The sequence below is a fragment of the Apteryx rowi genome, unplaced genomic scaffold (genome assembly GCF_003343035.1).
Source record: "Apteryx rowi isolate R43461 unplaced genomic scaffold, aptRow1 scaffold_119, whole genome shotgun sequence".
Classification (NCBI taxonomy): domain Eukaryota; kingdom Metazoa; phylum Chordata; class Aves; order Apterygiformes; family Apterygidae; genus Apteryx; species Apteryx rowi.
In genome coordinates, this window is record NW_020447408.1 from 717,810 (window position 1) to 744,327 (window position 26,518).

Consider the following 26,518-nt stretch of genomic DNA (forward strand, 5'->3'; position numbering starts at 1 on the left):
CTCATGGGCTGCCCCAGGAGGTTCAGCTCCGGCTCTCTATTTCCAGAGGGACAGGACAAAGCTTGGACCAAACTTGAGGATGCCCCAGACCCTCTGCATCTGCGATTACATTGCATGAGCTGGTGGTGCCCACATATCCCCCCTCAGGCCCCAAGGAACACTCCCGGGCAAGCAGTAATGCAGCATGGCTTTTGGTAAACAAGCTAACCTTTAACTTGTTTATAACCACAAGTTATAGCTGGGTCATGGTAGATTGGCAAGAGCTCATCATATGACCTGTGATTTGGGGCCCAAGGGGAGATTTATGGGTGACCTCAGTCTTCCCAGGCCCGTAAACACAGCTCCCTTTGCATCAGGGGGCACAGTCCATTCATTTATAGCAACCACTTAATTTAGTAACTTAACGCTGCCATATCAAGTGCCCCTGATGCTGGCAGGACCCTGCTCATGTCATTCCTAAGTTCAGCCATTCTGCTGCGGGACTGGAAAAACGAAGCCAGAGCCCCCAGCCACATCCCCCATGCCCTGCAGCTCTGGGGACTCGGCAAACTGGTTCCTTAATGCCGAGACTGGTGCTGCCCCAGGAACAACCACGCTTACCTTGAGGAGCTGGTGTGCTCTCAACTGGAGGCCACCACGGATAGCTGCTCTCCAAAAACAGACTCAGACTTGTGGGCAGCAGACAGGTAGTGAGCGCCATACGCAGCAAGTCACGAGCTCGGAAACCCACCAGCCAGGGAGAAAAGGCATGCACRAGGCCAGGCTGCAGTAGAGAGCAGAGGCATTTGTAACAAGATCCCAAATAGGAAGAATCAGTGCCCGCAGACTCGGATGGGAACAGCGGCCACCAAACCCCCTCCCCTGCAGGCGCAGCTCCCTGTACTGGGAATATTGAGGGAGATCCAGCGTCTGCTTCCTTCTCACACCCCCTTTGGAAGCAGTCTGTGGTGCCCCAATGTCCCAGCTCCCCAGCTGCAGCCCTGCAGGGCAGCAGTGCTGTCACCGGTGGGGACTCCAGTYGGCTGGGGAACTTCAGCAGCTGGGCGCCAGTTCTAGCACCGGCTGCTGGAAGTGATTACAGGGGCCAGCTCTGCAACTTAAAGCTCAGTGCAATCAGAGAAAAGGCAGAACAGTCTCTTACGTGCACATTTTTCGTTTTAACTGGAGCTCCAATATCACGGGTGATGCTGGGCTCCCTGCCAGACTCTTGCCAGCTTTCCGAGGCAGGGACAAGCCACGTGGATCAATTCTGCAGACTGCACCTGAAAGGACTGTTGCCTGGCTCGGAGCACAGCACCTTCCAGCCAGCGCTCTTGATCAAAGCTGCCCTTCCCCAGTTCTGGCCAGAGAGATGGAGATTATCAATAAAGTCATGCAACTCRATGTTTTAATGCTATCCCCAGGGCTAGAGAAATGACAGTAGTCTGAAGCCCTGAGACAGGAAGGCAACAAGATTTATAGGAAAAACAAGCTATTGCAGGTATAAGGGGGCTGGGCTAAGGCTTTTCTTCACACAGAAAGTATATTGCAAAACTGCCTCACCCCCGAAACTGGCCAGAATAAAGCAGAAGAGATGCCCCATCTTATCCCCTCACCCCAATTCTGACTCCTCGAGTAGATCAACCCCACATGTAGCTGCTTGTAAACAAGTCTGCTGAAGAGGAAATGCCTGACCATCCTGCCCCACTCCCTGCAGAGTGAAACATTTGCTGTAGCAACATAGCAAGTGAATAGCAGCWGTCAGCCATGACTCCAAAATTAGCCCACACTGAGAGTCGTTTCTCTGCAACGTGCAGTGGCTGCCCTTAAAATAACTTTGTGCCAGTCTTTCCATTAACTACACCCCATGGGGTAGCTCCACAGCTCATGATGGAAACCCAGATAGCGCTGTGTGCGCAAAGGTCCTTGCCCCAGCCGTGTTCTCCATCATCCGGAGCTGCCAACCGACAGTACCTGCCCAGCCAGAACAAAGCAACTCGACCAGCAGTGCCTAACCTCCGCGCTTGCTCCTCAGGCTGAAGTGCTGCTTTGATATACTTGGGCACATGTGTGAATTTGCATCTTCAGGAAGTGTGGGAAGACAAAAATACACACATAGGAGTAGAAGGTGTGGAGAATATCAAAGACTGCATTTAAATACAGGTTTGTGGAAACACAAGCACCAGCCACCACTGAATATATTATTTGGGAATAAGCCCAAAGCTGTAGGGGCTGTGGCTGAACCAGGACACCAAGCCTCCACAGGGCCAGTTTGAGGGATTTCCAGCAGCTTACAGGCAAAAAGAAGAGAGGCAGGCATACTTGGGCCCACCAAGCCCAGGCTATGCAGCACGGAGTAGCCAACGCAAACACAGCGGACAAGGCAGCGTCTGCCCAGAGCATGCAAACTCCAGCACAGACAAGCAGAAGACATCACTACGTTCGTACCTGAGGCAGTATAGGGACTCTCCTCTGACCCCAGCAAGTGGGCGGCCGGACTCCAACACAAGCACCAACCACCCTGGGCAAGCTACAGCTTGCCCAAGGGACTTTGCCAAACTTCAGCAGACACCAGAGCAGCACCTCAAAGCCCGTCAGTCACGGGCCCTGCTGCTGGCTCCCTCTTACCTGTCCCTAATGACGATCCCAGGCAACCGGGAGAAGGCCCTCCCTTCCCTCCAAGGCAGCAGCTCCAGCTTGCACCAGGGGCCCCAGCTCTCAAAGAGCCAGGTGGAACCCACAGATCATGCCACTTTATAAGCTTCTTTCAGCCTTTTTCTTTTAAAACTAGTGATATCTGAGCATCCCCCCCCAAGGTCCTGCATATCATGTGTCAGCAGCAGCATATTTGTAAGGGAAATCCCAGCTCTTTCCAGCAAGGGGACTGGGCCTACACTTCAATCTTCCTGTACAGGGCCCAGGAGAACACAAGACTCAACACAGCAAATGAGCTAAGACAGCTTCCAGCACATCTCAGCCCTGCAGAGCCCAGAAGGAGAATTCACTGGCCCAGAACTCCTGCTCTGCAAGCGCATAGGGACATACTGCCTCCTCCACAGCAAGTGATGTGTGTGCCTAGGGACAGGATGTTATTTTAAGTGAGCAGTGAACTAAACTCTCGCCGTAGGCCCACCTCTCCCTTACCTCTCCCACAGTGCCCAGGATGGGAAGAGACTATTCCCCTGTGCAGCAGAAACAAGGCCGTGCGTGCAGGCACCTGCAGCTTTCCCCTCACCCAAGTCCACAGAGCAGGTCAGGCGAACGCAGAGCCTACTGCGACTGCACCGTCAATGAGGTTTGGCAGTGCTGTACTGAAAAGCTTTGAGAACCAGCAGGGATTTGAAGATGGGCTTGGGGACCTTTCAGGTCAGAGTAGATGGGACAACACAGGCAACTGGAGAGAAAGGCAGCAAGACGCATAGAAGCACCCTGAGGACTTTTTCTCCTTGCTGCGCAGTACTGCAGTCACTGTTCACCCCCCAGACCCGAGTCCAGGGCTGATTTCACAGCCTGACCTACCTGCTGCAGTCACAGCTCGAGCAGCTCACCAAGGCGAGGGCGTCACCCGCAGACAGCCGCAGTCAGCCTCAAGCGGAGAGATGCTCCCTTTGGCAGTCCTCCGGCAGCARCGCCTCTATCCTCCTGCCTCAACCCAGTCCTCATTGTACAGGCAAGGCACAAAGGCTGCAAGAGGCAGCTCATCTACATTCCCGCAGAGCGGCCCACGTTCTCCTCCAAGACAGGAAAACCATCACTGCATAACCTACTAAATGAAAAACAATATTTAATTAGGACAGAGTTAGACAAGCACACAATTAAATGTTCTATTACTATCAGTCTTACACAGTTTAAGCCTCAGTTCAATAAAGAACCATTAAAAAAGGCTAATAGAATATCAGACTGTAAATAGAAAGTTGTGCGTGGCATTCCAACAGCAGCCCGGGACAGAGCTGGTTGGAGCGTGGATGATCCTGGCACTAAGCGGGCACGCAGATGCAGCAAGAGGGCAGGAACCCATGGGACCCACACGAGAATACATCAGCGCCTTCCAGACAGTCCTGCAGCTATCTGCGAAGAGAGAAAAGCGCCGGCTACCGCAGGTCTCTAATAGAGACCGAAAGCCCACGAGCAAAGAACTGCCGACAGAAAGGAGCCAGGAAGGCTGAGGCAGCTGCCTTCAAGCAAAGGCCTAAGCTTTCYGTACAGCTCTAGAGAGCTCAGACACCCTAGATGACATGCAGAGATCTAGCAGCTACACTGAAAACCAAGCCCAGAAGTTAGGCACAACAGGGCAGACTGAGAAATTCCCACCTTCTGCCCATCCAGGAATGAGCCCCCAAATCCTTAGGAGGAGCCGGATTGCATCCCCCTGCACCTGGAGGCAAAACTCACCAGCGTAAGCAAGGCTCTGTCCAGGTTCTGCATCCCATTCTCCGGATGTGCCACAAGGAGAGCTTCCCAGCCGGACACCAGCAGGACACCTTGGTCTGCAGAGAGAGACAAGTCAGGGAAAATGAGCAGGGGGAAGGATGGTAGGAGACTTTCCCCTCCCCAGCACTCGGGAATTAGGCCTCGTCCTCCTGGGTTTTCTTTCTTTTCCTAGAGAAGGGGAGGGGAACCCTTTTCATTACACACAAGGAAGTTCACGAGCACACAAACACCCCTCCCAGGCCTGTATGGAGTTGGGATTAAATAGAGGTAGAGCTATCATGGTTGAGTGGTTAAAAGAACRGACTAAAAGCCCACGGGGATTACCCTACGCACATACAAAACCCTGCCAATTCCAGCACTCCTTGCTGGCAAGCATCACCAGGACCATATGTAAACACACATAGGCAAGAAATAAGTATGCTGCTAAGCTTCAGAAATTTTGGAACAGTTCCCTGAGAGCTAGATAAACTRCACAAAAACAACCCAGAAAACCCCTTCTCTGATTATGGGCTGCAGTGCCCATCTGGCAGGTGGCATCCAAGTCCTGCAGGGGACTGCTCACAGCTCCTCGCTCAGCCGCAGGGGCTTTGCAAGGAAAGACCCTGTTGGGGCAGGGGGGAAGGCACAGGCAGAAGCCCCTGAGGATAAGTGCGATTATCAGAAGCACCAAAAAGATTCAAGCACAGAGTTCCTAAGGTCCCTCCTTTGGTCTGCACTGCACGCCAGAGAACAAATTCCAGGAAAGTCCAGCTTAAGTTGAACATAAACCCACTGAGCCCACAGCATCAAAATCCTTCAGTCGATTTGTCAGCGGTGCCGGGAGCCACCAGGCTGGCATTTCTGCGGGAGAACAAACTGCTTGTGCCACGCTGTGGCTGCAGCAGGGATATTCCCAGCAGCCCGGCGGGGCGGCCCTGCCGTGGGGATCCCGGGCCGGGGCACAGGCCCGCCAGGATGCCCTGCTTCTGCCGGGAAGTCAGCGCCAGCCAAAAGCAGCTGCCCAACAGCCGGAGCAGCGGGCAAGACCGCCGAGGACCAGCCGGAGGCCGGACACACACCGCGGAAACGCCGCTCAACCAAGAGGCGGATCCAAAGCAAGAAAATACGGTGCTCCCAGACCAAGCTCAAAAGGGGTCCCAGGCACAGGGGAAGCAACTAGATCCACCGGCAAACAGCAGCAAGAGACACCACGCAGGAAGCATGTCTCGCGAGCGGCAGGAGGGACCGGAGCGGAACGGGAGAACCAGGGAGGGTGTGGAGCAGTCGCCACCTTTGCACAGGAAGAGGACAACRATGCAGACCTGAAAAAAAGCTCACTCAGCCAGGATGCCTAGTAATAAATTTATTATATTTTATTACATATTCCCCTTTTTCACTTAATTCCAATTCCTCATATTCAAACTCTTCTTTCTGAAAGAAAATGATTTTTAACATAAAAATATAAATTCTGCATATTAAAAGTGCATACACCTTGAATAATAAAACATACAAATAAATAATAAAAGGCATTGACACAGTCTCATGCACTTGTCCTCAAATAATTTAAAATTTATGGTACAATGTTCAATCCCAAGTAAAGACAGCCTGCTTTCCAGATTACTGTACAGTTCAAAAACATTAAAATACAGAAGAGAATATCAAAGGTGTGGGCAAGCCCCACGTCCCAGTATCAGTGTACAGTGATGTGACATGCAGTTTTTAGAACTGTAGATATTCCAGTGTAAAATCTGACATTGTGTCCAGAAGAGAAACTGCATTTGTAATAGGACTTAAAATTCAATTTTAACCAATGGTGAGGCACAGTTGGTGAGCAAATCTGTACAAATTAATACTTGGAAGGCCACAAGAAAATAATCTAGCCACTTGTAGCCTGTATTCCCTTGTGTCACCCTACCCAAGGCAATGTAGCACCTAAAAATGTTTTCTTATTGCACTGCACAAATGCCATACAATCCTAACACTAACTTTCTTGCAACGTGTTTGTGCTGCAGGGCCTAGAGTGAAATAGAATTTGTGTTTACACTTAGTTTTAATCTGTGTCTTTTAAAAAACACTATTTGCAGATAAATTGAGTGCTATCGCCTTTAAAAAAATAGAAGACTTCCTAAACCTTTAGACCTAATAAAGATATTGTACAAGTCTTCATGTACCTTTATTTTACAAAGTAAAGCTCCTAATAGTAAATGCTTTATGGTGCTTTTATTAAGAAAACCATGTAGTACTTTCATCTCACCACAGATTAAAACTAAATTTCAGTTGCCTCCACAGATAACATTAGATACTGCCAAATTATTTTGGATTAGTAGGAAAACGACAAAGATACAAAAAGAATTACAGTAAAATTATTTGGAATGTAATTTCAAAACACTCTCCATGACCGCTGATCAACAGAGGAGGGGGACGGGTTCTGGCACAGATGCCGCAACGGGAACGGGGCCCAAGAAGTCTCCCAGACACGAGCAGCGATTGCTCAGTACTGGCTGCTTTAACTGCTGCTATGAAAACAACGTCTACTAAGAGGCAATATCTCCTGGGGGGTCACAGCCAGGCAGCCCAGAAGGAATCCGGGGCTTTTCAGTTTTTCTTAGCAAAATGCGCTGCTCACTAAGAGGGCTTTTCAGAAAGCTCTCTCTCAAGTCAGACGCCCTGAACCGGCAGCTCTCCCTTCTTCYCAATCCGTCCGACAAATCCACGGCCCTGGCTGGCCCCATGTTGCCTCCAGCAATGCTGTACATACAACAAYCCAAGATGGTATTTGCAGCCAAACAGGAGCACGGCTCAGAAAAGCAAATGCCACCATGGTTTTGGAGCATGAACAGGAAATAAAACCACCAACGTACACAGCTGGGTCCTGGACAACAGCTCTTCACCCAGGAAGGCAGGCAGGAGACCACATTACCAGTACAGGCAATACGCCAACAACTGGGAACTGCTCCCTTAGCGCTGAAATTCAACAAAAACTCTTTTTTGAGTGTTCATACTGTTACAGATGACTGCCTCTTCTCACAACAGAGTGTGTCATTAAGTTACATAGAAAATGGCAGGCTACATACAGAACACTGATCAGGTTATCCCTGTTCAAAAAAAGAAAAAACAATACAATACAGAAAAACAGTTTGTTCTCACTTCAACATTTCAAATTCCTTTGACATTATGCTACACTCCAGTCTTGTCAGTAATCCAGAATTCTGCAAAGGAAAGAATCAAAGATGTGCAAAGAAAGCAGGAAACCAGGTACATGCTCCTATGTGCTGACACACAGCTGCACTGAGAAACAGAACTACAGAGTCAAAACAGTGCTCCAGAGTCTACCTAGCAGCTTTTGATACTGAAAGCACAGTCTATGGTTTTTATTAGATGCTTGCATAGTTAATAAGTGCATGCATTTGGGATACAGCAAGAGAACTGCCATGCAAAAYTGCCTTACTTAGAAAAAAATGGTTGATCATGCTCAAATTTCAGCTTTGGAAAGCAAACAACTGCATCTAAGGAGGATGAGGGCACTTACAGTGGGATAAGTGTACTGTAATTAAGCTGCTAATTTTCTATCTAAAGCATCTTTTTTTATTTAGCCATATTTAGTAAGTTTGAAAGGGTTAACAGTTTGTACATCCAAAGTGAGACACTTAAGAGTTACCAAGAACTGCAGGCACCAATTTGTCTATCAAATGTGATTAATACAAATAAAAGGTGCCTCTTTAATATATGCCATTGAAAATGTGCTTATAATTTGTATACTACTAAACACTACCCAAAAAACACAGCCCAAAAAGTGTAAAAATAATTGCTTTAGGTGACTCCAGCAGTAATCTAGCTCTGGAATGAAGGTGCTGCTTTCCTGCACCAAGAAAGCTTATTCCAGGAAAAGGAGCAAGTGTCAAACTAGAGATGTGGTAATCTACATGAGTTAAGAATGGCCTGATGCACGTGAATTCAATCCAAAGTTGATTAGAAATACATCATAAAAACTTTCAGAAGACCTGCTTCCCCTTGAAGCTTACATGGTTGTTTGAGAATAGGGTTAGAGCTGAACCTCCCCCTTACGAAGCATTTCTCAATGTAAGACTGCACTGCAAAACTTTGGTTCCAGATTACCAGCCTTTGGATCTCAGACTCCATTACTCCCAAACCAAGATAGCTTTCTCCAAAGGAAACCACACCAAAGGCCATTCAGTACACGCCATAGCTGTACTTGACTAATAAAGCAGACCCAGACTGCAGCCATTCTTGCCTAATTCAAAAGTGCGGCCAAGACTTACAGGCCCCATGTATCACCACCCAGGGTGGATGGAGATTGCTGGCCAGAGACCTACAGAGGTGACAGAACACACCCCCTCTGCAAACGTGAGCGCTTCTGAAGCCAAACCTGAATTTTAAGAAAATACACGACCACTCACAAATAGCTGCTTCAGAACAGTCGCAGGCCTTCGCTGTTTTAAGGATCAATATACAATGCTACAGTGGTGCTGGCGTCTAGGACTTGCAAGATCCGACATGAGGAAGAACCCCCTTGGGAGCACTCTCTACTATAATGTCACATCCTTATATTTAGACAATGTAACACAGACAGGAACTCCTATGCATGAAAGGGCTAAGAAAAAAGACTGCTATAAAGGAAGGAGAAAAGACTGATGTTCCTCTTTCCCAAATGATTTTAAGGAGGGCCTGCGATAACCTACATTTGGTTTTAGAAAGATTTATCCTTCACCACTGATGCAGCCAAGGTTTTACAAAATATACAGCCAAACCTGATTGCTGTAAGGAACATTGTTGTTTCCTGGACCCACATCATTTAGCTCTCTCCTATGCAAGGAAGTTCATATACTACCAGAAACCTGTGATACTGAAAAGCAGAGGATACAGAGCGGCAGCAAACAGTTACTTTCCACACTGCTTTGTTATGGAGTCAACACCGCCATGAGAATACGGACCGCATATTCCAAGTACTGTACAGTCGCGCTTTGCTCATTTTGCCTGGTATGTGCCTTATATTCAAAAAGAACTAAAAGGCACCCTTTTAGTAAACTGTGTTGATCTTCTATGAGGCTCAGCCCTATCAGGACATTTTGCTTGAGGAGTCCGGCCTTAGATCTAGACCTCCCCCGAGCCAGAAAGCATTCCACATGCAAGCAGCCTACCATAGAAGAACAGCAGCTGATTCTTCTAAGAGAGACAAAGATTAATGGAAAGAAGAGGACACTGTCCGTGTGCCCTCTTCAGTCCATTCCATGCTCTGTGAAGCAAGGAGCCTGTGCACCAGAGCTTCTGTTTGCAAAGGGACAAGGTACCATATCCAAACTGGTAGAGTACACAGAGGAGATGATTCTGGAGATGGTTTCCACAAGGAATTATGACCAATACACAGAAAAAGAGCTAGATTACATACCACAGGAATGCAGAGGTTTGACTGGCTTTAACATCAGCACTTGGCACCAAGACCTCTCATTCCCATTTTGTCTAGACACAAGCTCTATTGCCACTCTCATGTCTCAGATACAGACTGGACTGGCATTCAGCTAAAACGCAAATTCGGACATGGCTTCAGATTTCCTTCAGTAAAGGCATGCAATACAGAAACAAAAATCACCTCAAAAACCATAAACCAGCTTCCAGTTTATACCATGTAAGACTTTTTTGGTGAATGACAGCATGAGAGGGAAATGTCATTCCATAAAAGTAACCTTCCACAAACATCCCATGGTAAAAAGCAGAGGAAAACTACATTCTGTCTATTAAAAGATACCAAACCAAGTCAGCACTGGCTGCCAGGATTACATTCTTTCTAGAAGAGTTGTTACAAGGGAAGAGCTTACATGGGAAGAGCCAACACAGTGCAAGATCTTAGTATACATAAAAAATTAAACAAATACTTCAGTATCAACATTTCAGGGAGTCATTTTAGTACAATGTGAAGTAAATCCTATCTGCTCTGCTAGATATAACAAAAAATAATCCAAGAATAATCCAAGTTATACATTTAAGAAGCTAGTTACACAGCCTTTGCTTCTTGTTCCTGCATTAAATGAAAAGGAAACAATATATGGGAGAAGAAATACACTGAGGAGATGGTCATGTTCAGGTTTTAAAATATAGTCCAGGGCACAGAGTCCAGCATATTGTAAAAACATGCAAGCTACTGGCATTGCTTCTGGGCTGCATGAAAGTACGTACTGCAAAACATAATCAGGACAGAAGAGGGGTCATAGTAGACATGGGCTCATAGCTGCACATTAAACAGAGCTTTGTGGCACCCACAGTTCAGCTCAACATACACATGCCTTTTCTCCAAGGTGACAGCTACACCCAAAATACACTTCTCTTAAAAGCCTGTTGCAGATGTGTGGTGAGCTGAGGATGATGTGATCAAGGAGCAGCAATGCACCCCAACAAACCTCTGAGCAATGTTTCCTGCAGGGTCCTCGACRTGTCAGCTCAAGAGAGGAGATGGAACAGATTAGCTGATAACTACTTGTTTGAGGGCCATTTGTTACAGTGACAGAAAAGATTAAGAAATAGGGCTGTCCACAAGCTATGCCTTAAGATGCTTAGCCAAATAAGACTGTATGACAGGCAAAAATCTCATTCAAAAGACAACTGTGCACAGAGCACTGCCCAGCTGCTGTATGTCATAAGCTACAAGATAGGTTGGTGCTATTCATAAAGGATATGGTTATTAATAATGCAGTGCATTAATAAAAATCTCAGAAATTAGAAAAGATTACACCTTTTAAATCTACCTTTTAAAAAGTCTACGTAAACAAAGATGTAACCAGATGTAGTGTTTTAACCCTGATAGAGACTGTCATCCAAACAAGAACCAAGATCAGTTTTGGTGAAACACTGGTAGCTAGACCTCTCAGAGAACATGAGAAATACGTATCAAAGAAAAGAATGTAGCACTGCACTAGAAAATTTGAAAAACTGCTCCACAGTATTTTAGTATAGCCCCTCCAAACCTGCATGAAGAGGCTTGTTCAAAGCATGCTCAGAGAAGGCAGAGAAGACAAGACAACACTTGACTTATCTAAACATTACTCCTATAGATAATGGATGCTATATTCACAGCACTACAAATCTGAGCACATTAGAAAATGCTTCTTCTCAGGAGTTTAATGACAGAGGTCCTGTCACCACCATTCTGGTGCATGAAGATAGCTGTCTCCTATGGTACTGTAACAATCTTCCACCTTGTACTTTCACAGACACTAGCTGGCAACCAGCTGTTGCTTAGTGATTTCTTCTGTTGCTTAGTGTAACACTTCAGAAGGGAGAAAGCAACTAGAGAGGATAGGGTAGAGGTCATCTTAGGTATGGATAGAGTAAAACTCTTTATAGACACAGCAACAAAAAAATACAACTTTATAAACAAACTTTCTTCTGTTGGAATGACAAAAAATGAAATCTCTTACACAGATACATGTACACRTGGACACACAGGTACCTTTCTGGATCTGTCCATCCACTAATGCTAGTCCCTCCTATACTGGCTGAGTATATACCTGAGAAACAACATTAGTGTTGAGATATTGCCCTTTAGAAAGCTTGAAAAAAAATGGAGGGGATCAGGGAAAGAGGGTTGAGAAAGAGCATAAAGAAGCAGCAGTCTCTCCTTTTCAGTTTCCTTAGCATCCTTCACAGCTCAGAACAAGGCCATACATGAGTGCRGACACAGCCTGCTCAGAACAAGACCAAAGGAATATCAGTTCACAGCTCTACAAAGCACACTAGTGTCAGTGTAACTGGGTTTCAGATTTCAAACCTTGAATCTGAAGAAAGTTGTTGCATTTTCTATAAAGAGACTTCTGTACAAGTGCTATGGGACAGCTGCATTCATGTTCAACAACGACTCCAGCTAGACTACTTGCATCAGTGCTGGCTGCCTGTGGCTATTTGGTTTGATGGCAGAATCAAAAGGCGCTTTAACAACTTGCAGTTAACTTCTCCTCAAAACATACATTAGGCACATGAACAAAAAAACAAGAGCTCAGAATAAATTAGCTTCTCAGCAGAAGAAAAGACACCTGGATTGCAGCATCTCACTGAGGTTCCAGAGAAGGCCGTACAGACACCTGCATGCTGGAAGGTAATTTTTTCAGCGACTTTTCAGTCTGCTTGCCACTAGAAGGAGACTGGACTCCGGGATCTAGCTGGGAAGACTTGGACTTGCGACTAGATAGCAGAGAATGTTTGGTGGGCGTGGCATCTTTTGAGGCAAGCTTTTCTTTTGCTGTAACATTGGCATTGGTTTGAGAGGCTGGTGGGATGACACCTTTCTCCAATTTGTCCTCCAGCACATTTTTACTGGCTGACTTGGAAGAGCTACCTGCTGTCTTTTTCGAGAGCATTGTTGTCTTCCCCAAGTCTGCTGACCTCCGGGTCTCCTTCTGCCTTAAGGCAGATTTAAAGAAAGACAGTCCTTTCTCTTCTGACTTGCTGTCTCTCTTCAAACCAGAACGCATACCAACATTTGGAGACCGCAGGTTGGCCATAGAGGAACTTCGCACATGCTTGCTGTCTACTGCCCTACTGTCACTCCTGGAGTGGCTTATCCGGGGGGAGCTTGTTCTTGAACTGCTGGTAACACTTGTTTTATCTGACCCCAGACTTATCTTAGAGCCCTCCCTGCTGAGGCTTCGGTCTGAAGTCCGGCTCTTTGCAGCAGAAGAGCCCTTAGTCACTGACCCCGATGGGGTTTTCTTGGCAGCTGTGGAGGATGGAGAAGAACCTGACTTTTGTTTTTGTTGAGCAGATGGGACAACCACCTCCTGGGACTTGGTGCTATGCTCCTTCCTAGCCTGACTCAGAGCAGGAGATCCATGTCGCCCACTGGCCCTGGAAGAGTCCGTCTTGCTTCTGGAACGGGAAGCCTTCTGGGAACTCTTTAATGGAGGAGAGGAGTGAGAAACTGTGGGCTCCTGGGTGGATAAGATTGTCCTTCCCTTCCTCAAATTTCTGTCCGGCTCAGAAACTCCCTTGGAGCTGTGAGCCTTCTTAGGGGTGCCATCTGCCTTTTCTGGAGTTAGCCCTGTGCCATTGGGGGCTTTCACCTCTTTGACTGGAGAGCTGTCCACAGAATCACTCTGATCAACAAAGGCAATTTGATTGTTGTTATCAAAGGGGTCCAAAGCAGGGTGATTCCTGTCTCCCTGCACAGAGCTTTTATCAAATCCGTCTAAAAGATCTGAGCTGGATGTCCTTACAACAGACTCTTCCCTGAACGCCCCTTCCATGACAGCCAACGGAGCTCTGCGAACTGTCCTGTGCTCTCGCCGACTGCCATCACAGGGTTCCAAGTAGCTGCTAGACAGATTCCTCAAGCTGCCAAAGCAAGAGGTGGAGACTTTATCATCAGCAGCCTCTCCAATCTTCTCCAGGGTGGAAGCAGAGGTATGTACAGGGGAATCTCCAGAGAAGCGCGAAGGAGAGTTGGAGCGCATCTGCAGTTTTGCAGAGAGTGACCATGAGGGCCTGACACCATTTTCACTCACTGCCAGCGGGCTGGTGACAGACGATCTAGATGACAAGCTCTGACGCTGGACACTTCTTACAAACGGTCGAGTTGAAAATCCACCTGCAGACAAAGGAAGCAATATTCTTAATATGAAAGCAAAGCCTGCAGTCTATTTATCCTACTCATCCACAAACCCCACTTCCCTAAAAGGGGCACACACAGTTCACCTACATCATATTGTATGCCTGATTTCTTCATGCCTGCTGCAGGCACAATTCTTGCCTAAGAGGAGCTGCATAAGGAATTCCAACAAATTGTTCCTTGCACTGTGGTCACCCAAAAGTAATTCTGTCTGAAGGTTGTAACTGAAAATCCAGCTTATCCTCTCATCCCTGAGCAGCAGGACAAACATAGCTTTTGCACTTCATAAGCCCTTAAAACTAGCAATGAGTTTATCAACTATGATTATGCTCCGAGAAATAAATTTATCTGTATGAAAGAGTATTTATCCTTCTGTAAAAGGCAAACTAGGATTTTTACTTCTGGAAATAAAGCAATATATTTGTATTTACAAAGAAGGAACAACAGTAAGCATTTTAGAAAGCTGACTACAATGGTTGGATTTGACAGTTATCACAACACTATGGCAGGGCCAACTCTATAACCAATTCAAGAAGCCCAGCCTGCCCCCTTGAAGCTCAACATTTTCAAGAGTTAAGGCACTACATGGAAGAGCAGGGGCAAAGCCAGAAACTGAATAGTTATTTTCACATATGAGTGTATTACCGTATCTTCTCTCCTCCCTGACAGCAATTGTCTACAGCATGACAGCTCTCTATACCAGGCAGCAACAATACGTCAGCCTCCCTGCAAAGGAGCTGCAGGGAAGTCAGAAAAATGCAYTACTAAAAACAAGCTCTTGATTGACAGGTTTAGTTGATGGCATTTTCTTCCTTTGAAAAGCTCCTTAACGTTTCTGTCCTGCTTTTCCCCACCCTTTCAAACCAGAAAAAAGCTCACCAGTGCCATAACCCATCTGCTCCTACTGACAGTGCCTGCTGGCCCCATTTGCTACAACTGTCCCATATATGTATTATGCAGCTATCCTAGCTATCCTTTTATCTTGTAAATGGAAGAGATTAGTGGCTTGAGAAATTAGTTTTTGACCCAACTCCCCTCATCCACTGCAGTGTTAATACACACCATCATCTTCACTCCTTTCACCAGTCAGTTCTACGGATTCTGAGAGTGAAGCCAGGGATGTGCGCCGTGATGAAGCTGCTGAAGCAATGCTGGGTTGCTTGCTACCAGGAAGACGGCTGACCCAGTGTTCACACAGTGAAGAGCTTGTGGAGCCTGCAAGGAATCAGGCACAGAAATCAGGTCAGTAACATGAAGCTGTAAAACACATGAATCCTTGCAAGGCCACCAAGAATAAGCTATGTATCACACCGCACAAGGTTCAGACACCTAGACTCTAGAGTTGTTCCACACAGCGACAGAATCCAGCTACTAAAGAGGGAATAAATCTTTACTCTTATGATACAGTTACAATCATAAACACAACACAGAATAGCACTCATTCCAATATGCTCTGCATCAAAAGAATCAGTGCAACAACACACAGGCAGAGGATGGTATTTCAACTGCCACAAAAACGCAGTGCACGTTCTTTCCAGATGCAAGTCACCAAGCCTGTATCTGCCTCCCAGCTTATTCCAGATTCACAACCAACACATTCAGCTGCTGGCTGCTTACCTGAGACCAATGGCAATGCTAGTAGGAACAGTCACTGGATTGACAGGGGTAGCTCTGAGCAGAATTACACATGGAGGCTTCCCACATCTCCACAGCCTCTTTGCCACAACCAGCCTTGAGAAGGCAAGCATGTACAGAGTACGTGGGAAGTTTCCTACAGTCTCCAGTGTAGGGCAGACAACTCAGAGACAAGATTCACTGTGAATTCTGGGACTGGGAGAGCAGGGGTCTAAGCAGAGCTGGGCAGAAACTCTGCAGATCTATGAACGAGAGACTACAAACACTCTTTGACAAAGCCAACGGGGCATTACCTGCCACAGAGCTGTTAGCAGACCATGATGGGATTGCTGTGCGTCTCTGGTAGAAAAGAATATATGCTGTCTGCTTGCAAACTTCATTTTCAGAAAGTTGCTGAACATCACTGTCATCAAAGCAGTACCACTGGCCATCAACAGAGTTTTTGCAATATGCTGAGAGAAAACACATTACTATTAGACTTTCCTCATTCCTGCTCACTCCCATGTTTGCTGTGTGGTAACTTAAACATGACCTTACCTGCTACGATGGACTCAAAGTGGGGGAGGAAGGAAAAAAAAAAAGGAACAGATTTAATTGTGCCACATATCCTCTTCTAGTCTGACCAGCAGGAAGGAAGCTTGAGACCGCTAGACTAAAATAAAGAGTTCACACTTCAGGATTTATTCTCAGTGTTACTGCTCAGAACAGAACGCCATTTGGGGTGGCTCCATTCACTTCATGTTTTATTATTCGTGGCAGTCTGCCTCCATCACTGAATCTCCTCCTGACTGAGCCTACCCAGGACAATGCCACTCAAAGGAGTATGTTGTGGAGGCAGAGAGGGCAAAACTGGACACACATCTGCTGGGCTGAGTGAAGACATAAGACATACAGATCCTAAGAGTCAAACTTGTTTGTCTATCTCTGGCTGCTCTAGGAGCTGCTGGAACAAGCAAAGAGGTTAATAAACTGTCTGTGCACATAGGTAACGTGCAAATACCTCTTACATATAACTGCCTCTTGCAACTAAAGAAGTTTTCCATTTTCAGCAGGAAGGAGCATTTTGAAACATGCAAGGAACATCATTTTTTCTTGAGAGTAGTGTAATAAGCCACAGTGATCTCAAGAAAAGCAAAGATGAATAGAAATGGGACATACCTGTGATCCACCCCCTGCATGTTATAATTTAACATAGAACTCATTCTGAAGATCCAACTGAGCAACTTGTACACAAGCAGATGCCCAGGACCACTGATTTGGGTGACCACACACAGCAGACTCTCCACCCACTCATGCAAGGCTGCCACCACAGCAATTCTTGCACAGAGAGAAGACAGGTGTTACCAACGTGTCTGGAATTCACATCTTTTTAGTGGAGAAAAAATGTCTGGTAAGACATCTGGGGTAAACAAGCATAGTTCCATTTCTCAATGAGCAGGGGTCAAAGTCATAAAAATCATCCCTCCAAATTACATGAGCCAGCCCCTTGTTAGCCAGGTTAGGTCCTTTTGTCAAGAAAAGGGGAAGAAACTATAGACGCTCAACAGCAAATGGAACTGTTTTCTTTCTGAAAAGATCTACCATACACAAACCTGCAGAATACTTGCCTGTATAGTGCCCCCCTTGCATGGTGCCATGGTGATTGCAAACAGCATACAGGTCATAAATATAGTCCTCAGGATCCCTTCCAAGACCATAAGGGCGCCTCCATGGTGACCAATGAGATGGCAAACTCCAGCTGCTCTGACTGCGTTTAACAACATGAGGAGTCATGTCCAGGCCACTCAGGGGGAATTTAACCATGTTTTGAAGTTTCATCCTTCGGTCTCCTTCCTGTGTAAGCAKAGAACAGCATGAGCTGCAGTGGCAGACAGGCTACCATGCTTGAAAAACAGAGGAATGCATGGGGCAGAAAAGCTGCTTCTGAAGGAATGCTATAGTCAGGTCACTCTTTGACTGAGAAGTGGTCCTCCATCAGACATAGGAGAAAAAAGAGCAAAATTCTTAGGCAAAAAAGCTCTCACAGTATACACGAAAGGAAGATACAAGAGCAGCTATCTAAACCAACTCCAGAAGACAGCAGATGCAGCTTATCAGTTGGGAGCTGCACAAAGCTTCCCGCATATGCGTGGCAGAGCCACCACTTCAGGGCCCAGCTCCAGGTCACAGGCACTGGCCTTCAGAGGTGCCCGTCTCTCTCCAGTGATTGGAGAGGGAGGCAAAGGCAAAAAAGTACATAACATAAGGGCTGAAGTTAATCATCTAAGCTGTGCAGCTTGAGTCTAGGCTGCAGCATCAATACAAACTCATCAAGAATATCTGGTTATGGGCCACAAACAACTGGCAGCTGGAACCGTACTTGGAAGAATTGTCATATATGCTTGCCCTGCTTTCATACTCCTCCCTAGGCACGTGCTTTTGACTAGAACCGGAGACACAATACAGGTCATCTACAGATGTACCTGACCCGTAAGGTTTGCTGAACATGGCTGTCCACCTAGGCACTCTTCCAGTGCTGTACACTTGAAATTAAAAGAACTGCCTATTCAAAAGGCTTGTTTGAAGAGCAATTTTAAATGCTCCTTAGCCTCTCCCACTGTCCACCTTTTTTTCTTACCTGTCTAAACCTTTTGAGATGTATGATGAGAACATCAGGTAAGGTCCAGAGGCTCAGTGTGATGCTACCCTGCTGCAGCTGCTTGCAGTGTGGGCAGCGCCATGCATCATCTGGGGCAAGCTACAAGGAAGAAATGTTAGTGGACATTAGTTTCCAAATTCCAACACAGCTGTTTACTCTCACTGCTCCTCTGCTGCCCCAGGCTCAGTGCAGACACTGTACTCAGACTTGCACATCCCATCTACCTCCAGTATTCAATAAGTTCACTGGAAATGCCGGGTTACCAATGACGCTTTTCAAAATAGCGATAAGCAAAGTCACGTGCCTCAGGCAGGAGGTACTTCCCACTGCATAACAGAATTTAGTCAGTGTTGCTGTGCAGAGAAACTATTTCCACCTTACAAAACCCCAACCCCTTAGAAATGGGGGAGGAAGAAAACCAAAGGCAATAAGCAGACAGGCTTGGCAGCCCAAGTAAAAGTATACTCACAAGAAAACTCCCAGGAGCAAAGAAAGAATCGTAACAGAAAACAACATAGGTCTACCCGGAATTTCATATTAGACACCTTGCTACCCTCTGGGAACTGGGATCTTTCTCCCTATGCCCCACTGGCCCAGAGTCACAAACTGCTGAGATTTCCACTGTCCACCAAGAACAACGTATCTGTTCAAAGACATGAACATGACTTGAACTTCTGTCAATAGCCCAGGGCTCAAAAACTCAGAAGCCAAAGAGGCTATGAGCTGTGAAACAACTTTTACTCTCACCTCTGAAAGTAGTGACCAGAAAGGCTCCAGAAATTAAAGCTCAATCATAGGTCCTCAGTCCACATCTGGGACTATCCCCCTTTACAGCAGATTAGAGATCTCTGGCAAAGAAATGCAGATCGCTTACATTTTCTAGGCAAGGCCAAATATACACATCTCTGATCTGCCTGCTGGCACATTACCATCCCTGCCACTTCAACTTCCTCAGGCACAGAGCACCCTCTTCCAAGAAGCGTGAAAAGGCTGCTCTGAGGCCACACAATGTAAAGCTTGCTTTACTTTGATCTGAAGACGTGTTAACAAAGTTCTTCTCTAGAAACTATGTACAATGTGAGATGAGGAGTCTGAAGCCTCTACACTAATAACTGAGCTAAAGGAGGAAAGTGGCCATGCTTCTGGAGAAGCTTCTGAGTTCAGAGGATACTGCACTGCAGTTCAGTGAGTCCACAGATTCAATGCAAGCTGCCTTCAGCCCACTCCCACCCTGCCTCAGGGTTGGAAACACATAACTGCTCCAACTAAGATAGAACAGCAAATTCTCATGAAGAAGCCACACTATTCTAGTCTTTTGTAATGTATGCCTGAAAAAGGACGTTGCTATTTCACAGACAGGAAATTGCAAAACAGAAGAGTTAAGTTCTCATGTAAATACATATATATACACACATGTGTACGAATACACATACACTATATATACACATTATATATTTTATATTATACTTTTATTTTGTGTGTATACATATATATGTGTGTATGTACGTACATGTATCTACATAAAAAGTAGACCCCACAGCTTTCTCCTCGCTGCAGAGAAACTCTTAGCAGGACTGATAACTAGTGTCGTGTTACAGATTTAGTCTCCTGTCCCAATGAGTCAGTGTTTGCAGAAGTCAATAGCTACTCTGCCGAGTACATGAATTCAGGCAGCACATGGACTAGCTAAACCTTCAGACTCTTGGCTGCTCTACAGTCTTCTTCCTACCTGTTCCTCTTTGGTGTAAAGTTGGAAACATTGAGATAAAGTGCAGATCTGAGGTTGATGATGAAGCTCTCTCTGCTGGCGGACACTTTCAGAGTCTGGAATATACTCATCCTCCGTATTCACAAACAAACTGTATCAGAGAGACAACACATTTACCAGCACAGCCACCTGCTCCCCATGTTGCAGATGAGCAACACAGTAAAAAATATTAAAGGTAAAAAGCAATATTAGCAGTTATTTCCTCAATTTGTCCCATCACATGGGAGCCAGAGCTGACTAGCAAGAGATTGCACTTGAGCAACATAACTAAACACGAGTGGAAAAGAGTTTCAGTGGGCACCCACTCCAACTTTCCATCTGGATCAGACTGAAAAAAAGATCCACTGCCCCCAAATTATCTCACACAAATATGATTTGTAGGGAAAGGGACATGCAGGGGGAAGATGGGAAGCCACAGCTGAGACACTTGCTCCATAATACAAAATCCAGGCTAGAGAGAAAAGGACTCCAATTTAAAGAACTTTAGTTCACACAACCCCAGTCTGTCTTTGCAGACAGTGGCCAGGGCACAGCCAAGGTTGGAGATCCTGAAGGGTCTTATGTTTGCTGCCCAGGTCAACAATGCACATTGTGCCAAGCTATTCACAAGCATTGCTCCCTTGAAGTGAATACAGTATAAGGCTTTCTGCTCCATACTTACTAATCTTTAGTTTCTTTGTCCCATTCCACCACCAACTTCACATGAGCAGTTCCGCCCTGTCCACATGACTTCAATGCCCTGGAGAGAGGAGCAGACAGGAAGTTAGAACACCTTTGAATCTGAAGCCTTTGTCACCTTTTACATGCACACATAACTTCTCTTGTGGCCCTTCACTCTTCCTCCACTGCCACCCAGATCAAGTTTGAAAAGGAGTAAAGGAGTTCATAGGGCAAAAACTCGGCAAAGTCAGAGAGAGAACCGTATTTACTTATCTCCCTACTCCTGGGAACAAGGGCCAGACTTACCTTTCTACTGTTGGATGGCAGAGGGGTCGCTCCTCCTGAGGTAGCAAGTATGTTATGCCCACAACACTGACCACTCGCAAGCTGAATGGGCAAACCTGCAATGAAGACAGTACAAGCCAGCTGAGTAACTCAAATCCAAATTACATATATGTGCAGATCTGTTCTCTGCAGAGGCTGATAAGGAGTTTATCCTGGAGTTTGTGTTTTACATGAGGAAAGAAAATGCAAAAAGTTATCACTATGCTTGGTGACAATATGCATATACCAAGCAGCTGGTAGACAGATGCAGATAGCAGCTGAGATTTTGTCTAGTCACTGTAGAGGAATTTTGRGATACAAGACACCCCCTCTTCACTCCTCCACTCCCAGCTGGAGTTCTCATCAGAAATATATAATCACTAAGCAAACATTTCAACTTTTCTTGGGGCAAGAAGCACTTACTGGATGATTTCAGATACAGAGAACGTCACTGATTTCTCAAATACTTCCTTGGGGGTAGAAAGGAAGAGAAGCCTATAGTTTCTTCACCTGATCAGTCTAATCTTACCTGCATCATTCAGCAAATAGCAGACAAAAGCATCAAAGAGGCTGACTTGGGCATTATTGCTCAAAGAAGTASCAGGAAGGCACCAGTTCAGCATGCGCAACATATTTATCACCCCAAGTAACTGGCTTCCATTTTATTTCAAGTTGCACAGTTGGAAGTCTCAAAGCAGACAAGTCATTTGCCTCACCTGCATGCAGGCTGTAGGCCGCAGGAAATACTGCATCTTCTCCAAAATTTCCTTCTGCAGAATATCCCAAGCAATTGTTTTTTCCAAATGCAATACAAAGGGCAAGCCAAACCTACAAAAAGGAGTAGCATTTGAAGAAGCAATAGAAAGTTTATTTGGTTCAATAATCAGACTCTCAAAATAAGATAGTGCCATTCTCTTCCTTGCTCCGTGCTCACAAAACTCAGCATGCTCTCAATGAAACACCTCAGAAGCAAGGCATTTAAACATTTTGTCTCTAGAGAAGAGGCGCTTAACTTTGAGGAAATGCTGTTACAGCTTCCCAAGCACTCCCATTGAAAAGGGCCCTTTTCAACAGACTGGCGTTCCCCTCTCACGCTCAGATTGCTTTCTTTAGACTGAAGAGCTTTACAACTCTGTTACCCACAGGGATAGGTTTCTGTGAATCGAACTTCTGTGACCGAGATAGTTCTTGGCCTGAGGTTGGCACAAATGCCTTTGCCATTGCAAAGGTCATTCCTTACCCCGCTCCTCGCTACTTGCACTCCAACCAAAAATTCCACACACCATACGATTTGATCAGGTGATGTTGCTGCTCTCTGAGACAGGACAGCTCTTTAAAGGTGAATGCTGGCCAATCTGAAGGACATCCAACACTTTCCAAAAAACACTGGACTGTCTGAAGTCCAGTGAAACTAGGAATATTTTGCTGCACTTAATGTTTTTTGATCAACATATGCTTTAGCATCTAATGCAAGCTAGGAATGGATACTGTAGTTCCTTCRTATTGTCTTTTCACTGCATGGCGAGTAAATCCCAGGTCAATTAATGAAGCAGCCAGAACAATAAATGTAACCATGAAGCTGCCAGTCACCTTTTGCTCTGTTGTCCAGTGCATGCTCTGTTACACACTAGCAATACAATCTTATCATTTGCTGCTTGTCTAGCAGAGGACTGTTCCAGTTTTCCAGACTTTGCTGTTCCTTGCGAGTAAGATATTGTTCGGGATTGCTCAGTGCCATATTTCAAGTTATTCAGGTTATTGTTTACATGTATTCCTGAAAAATTAAGAGAAAGGAAATATTTTATGTTTTATTATTTGCCATTAGTGCCCTGATGTCTCCATTAACAGAGGCCCCCCCTCAAGAAACATTCCTTCAACCTCAGAGGAGCAGTTTAGCATCAAATCAAGACTGACCCAACATTTTATTTTGTTTTTTAAAGACTCACACAAAGACTTCAAAAAGCAGTTACTTTTCACAGTGACTATTTTTACATCTCACTGATAATTCACAGTAATTYGTACAAGTACTTGCAGCTTGTCCGCATGCAAGGAAAGCTAGTGATAGAACCCTGCTTGTAGCTTTCAATAATAAAATTTGTCTTTATCTTCTGTCCACCCAACGCTAAACGCTGCTTCCTCTAGTCGCTGTGAGCTACTGCCAAATAGTGCTTCTGCAAGTCCCAGCCAGGCCAGCAGCCTGTCTCGCTCCTCCTGCTGCACCTAGCAGCAGAGAGCTCAGAGGGAGCAAAACAGCATCACCATCAGTCACTGCAGAAAAGCCAAGAGAAACTCCAAGAGCTTTCAGGGCCTTCATCCTGCAGACTGTAGTTACTCCCCGTCACCGAGAGGGAGACGGGGAGAAGTTGAGTTTTTTGAGCTTTAAAGGAAAAAGTGTTTGTTCATTCCTGAAACTAATTATTCATCACTGGCAATCTGCTTTTAAATAACAATTTCAGTAGCTTGATCTAGTCCCTAGCAGACCTTCAAATTAAGCCTGGCAAGAGTTTTCAAATTAAGCCAGCCTGCCCTGACAATCAGGGCCAAGAAGAGGAAGAAAGCAGTACCCATTACTTCCTGATAGCCTCCCAGCCGACAACACCATGAAGGCTGCTGGAATGAGTCTGGACAAATTCAGAGTTAATTCAATACATCAGGACACCATCTACTTGTGGGGCTTCCTTATCAAGTATCCTCTTCCAAAACAAGTCCCCCTCATCCAACCACCTTATGCGGGCATTAAGCAGAATTACCTACTTACCTCTCTGACTAAGGATCCCTTCGGGCCTAAATATCTCTGGGGTCTCAAAGGCGAAAATGCAGTCACTTTCATGGATTGTGTCCAGGTCATCAGTATCACAGAAGGAACGATGGAACCCATCGTAGTACATCTCCGTCAGCACAATCTGGAGTTGGCACAAATAAACAAGAACCCATTAAACCATCAACACCTGTTCCAGTTGAGCTGCCCCATCTCTCGGCAGAAGTTTTCCTGCTAAAGGATGGCATTCCTCAAAACTTTCTAGCAACAGACAGTAGTGAGGAAAAGGGAAGAGGACTACCATAAAGGAAAAGCAGTAAAGGCAGTATGTGAAGAGGCTTTGGTGGGATCCTACAGCTTAGAAGACTTTCCACAGAAGCACTCCTGTGCCTTTCCCATAGGTGCCAGCACGTGTGAATCATAGGTTTGTCAGGCGGGGCTGCACAGAAAGTTTATACGCTCCACAGATAGCCATCCTAATGTCACCAGGTTTCAAAAAGTCAATGCACAGGGGAAAACACAACTTGAATTCTTACCACCCCATTTCCTCCATTCCGCTGTGGATAACAAATTTGGTTTTCTACATATTGCTTGCATATTAGATGAAGGCTTTAGAACTCCTCCTGAAGGAAGGGCATTCGGGGATGAGACCTGCCCATTACCTGCTCAGTGGGTATCTTGGTTTCCGAAGAGACTGCTTCCCGCAGCCTATTCACTGTTCCCGAGATAGGCACTGCCACCCCAATCCGCATGCAGTGAGAGCACTTCCCCTGGTACACCACAGTGACGTAGAGAGGCCTGCAGAGAGCACAGGGAAGCGCTGCTGGGCTGAGCCTTTCTTTGCAGTTCCTTGAACAGAGTCAGCTTGACCTAAGGTAGTAGACAGGCCAGTCCCGATTTGGTTGCCCCGTTTTTAGCTCTGTTCTAGTCAGGTTATTAATTCACTTTAGGCCATGACAGCTTCCACAGCAATGAGATCCTGGTTGTATCCGGGCTGGTTCATAACTTAAAGGGCCCTAATGGGCAATTTAGAATCAGACGCTGGAATTACTCCAGCCTCAGTCAGATGACTATCTTTGATTTTGAAAGATTCTTTTCTTACCATATGGACTAGTGAAAGTGTTAGTTGTTCCTACAGACAGTCTTCTCAAAAAACCCACAAAGTTAAAAATAAAACTCTATTACAAGGCAATCAATTTTCCAACATGGATCATATAATGCAGCTTAGGACAATCCAAAGCAGCACCTCAAAGCATTCTCAGAGCTGCTGGGAACACAAGCACAGCTGTTCCAGGTTATGCCTCAAAACTAAATTCTGGCTCCAATAGCAGCCAGAAGTAAAGCCTTGAGAAGAGTATAACAGGGTAGCTGGCCTTCAAGGAACACATTTCCTGGCACATCCCCTCAGCCTCCACTTGTTGGTGGAACAGGGACTTCTGAACCAGATGCGACACCTTCGTATTTAATGTTTTCTTTCATTACTTTGTCCCACGGCTTCTTGAACCCATATAAGTTTTCACCATTCATAACATCAGGTTAAGCTGTGGAAATCCTTTTCACCATGCATTGCACAAATAAGTATCTCCTTACATTTGAACTTATTATGTAGGATTTTTTCTAGAGCTTTTTTCTTTATTGCAAACAGCTATCTGTGAAAAGCAAAACATTTTGGAGGAAAAGTTTTTACTTTGATTTTAAGAGTGAAGTAAGGCTGTTCCCACGGGAAAAAAAAATGCTTCATTCCTTTACTCCTTTTCAATTTTAAAATTGCTATAAATTAAGTCAAAAGCAAAATATTTTGATTACCTGGAAAAAAGACTTTTTGTCCTGTAAGTTATCTCTATAGGAAGTTTTGAAAGGGTGGAAGCAGGGGGATATTCTGAAACAAGTAAAGGGCTCAATTTTCTGATTTACCTGCAAAGCAAAAATGTTAAGTCCCACATAGCGCTATAATTTTTAAAGAATTACCAGAGACATTTTGCTGACATCTCTTCCTTCTGTACTAAACCGCACAACACCATCTATGTGGGAAAGGGCCAACACATTAACTTCAAGACATAGTTACATACCGTGTATGAGGCAAAGGAATCGGCAGAGAGATGCAGAGAAAAGGGTCAAAGGTGTTGCTCTGCTTCTGGCAATGAGGGCATGTCAGAGAGGATCTATTACAAATATTAATAATAGGACAGAAGTTATACATCATTTTGTCTGGAATGGATAAATGATCAAAGCACAAATAACAGCCTTTGCATGTCAACTCAGCTGCTTCTTTCTACTTGCACTCTTTTTCTACATGAAGTAGCTCTGCACAGAGGCTGTAGAGACAGATAGCTGCTCTAAACGAAGGGCTCCTAATTTCTAGACCCCTTTCAAAGTAATCAGTCTGAGTTCATTACAGGGCATGCCGGAAAAAGACCGCACTCCGGACATTGCACTTGGCTTTCAATAAGCATCACTGCAAAATTAATAATTTGCCAATATCATTTCCAATATGAAAGACCTAACAGTGCTGTTATCCCTTTGAAGGGGGGAAGCGATGGGAAAGGGATGACAGACAGTACTTCAGGTGTACAGATCTCTCACTCAGAGAGAAAAAAACTAAGACACACACAACTTGCATTCAAAATAAACCTGCACCTTACACTGGCTTAGTGTTTTATACCAGGCTTAAGGTTTCTCCTTTGGCAAAGGAAACCTTGGCAAACATTGGGGAGAATGCCTAGTAACTGAACT

At 45.5% G+C, this 26,518-nt stretch overlaps 1 protein-coding gene across 16 annotated transcripts in view; it reads right to left on the reverse strand.

The window, feature by feature from the left end:
- Window positions 1-26,518, reverse strand: part of USP31 (ubiquitin specific peptidase 31) — an 84,229-nt gene that overhangs the window by 38,056 nt on the left and 19,655 nt on the right. For 9 of the 16 annotated variants that reach the window (XR_003256611.1, XR_003256602.1, XR_003256599.1 and 6 more), the window contains exons 4-20: window positions 25,855-25,947; window positions 24,448-24,583; window positions 23,786-23,930; window positions 22,618-22,801; window positions 21,744-21,855; window positions 21,010-21,104; window positions 20,705-20,782; window positions 20,005-20,134; window positions 18,255-18,374; window positions 17,245-17,470; window positions 15,931-16,089; window positions 15,065-15,217; window positions 12,432-13,981; window positions 4,372-4,466; window positions 3,499-3,745; window positions 1,142-1,339; window positions 601-763 (exon numbers count right to left, since the gene is read on the reverse strand). Coding sequence is in view for 1 of the 16 variants with exons in the window: in XM_026085577.1 (XP_025941362.1) it covers window positions 12,447-13,981; window positions 15,065-15,217; window positions 15,931-16,089; window positions 17,245-17,470; window positions 18,255-18,374; window positions 20,005-20,134; window positions 20,705-20,782; window positions 21,010-21,104; window positions 21,744-21,855; window positions 22,618-22,801; window positions 23,786-23,930; window positions 24,448-24,583; window positions 25,855-25,947 (3,166 nt within the window). In the remaining 15 variants the exon portion in view is untranslated. Of the gene's footprint in view, window positions 1-20; window positions 100-599; window positions 764-1,141; window positions 1,340-3,498; window positions 3,746-3,780; window positions 4,048-4,371; window positions 4,467-5,737; window positions 13,982-15,064; window positions 15,218-15,930; window positions 16,090-17,244; window positions 17,471-18,254; window positions 18,375-20,004; window positions 20,135-20,704; window positions 20,783-21,009; window positions 21,105-21,743; window positions 21,856-22,617; window positions 22,802-23,785; window positions 23,931-24,447; window positions 24,584-25,854; window positions 25,948-26,518 lie in introns of those variants that run through there. The other 7 variants (XR_003256610.1, XR_003256607.1, XR_003256598.1 and 4 more) reach the window with 7 other exon arrangements.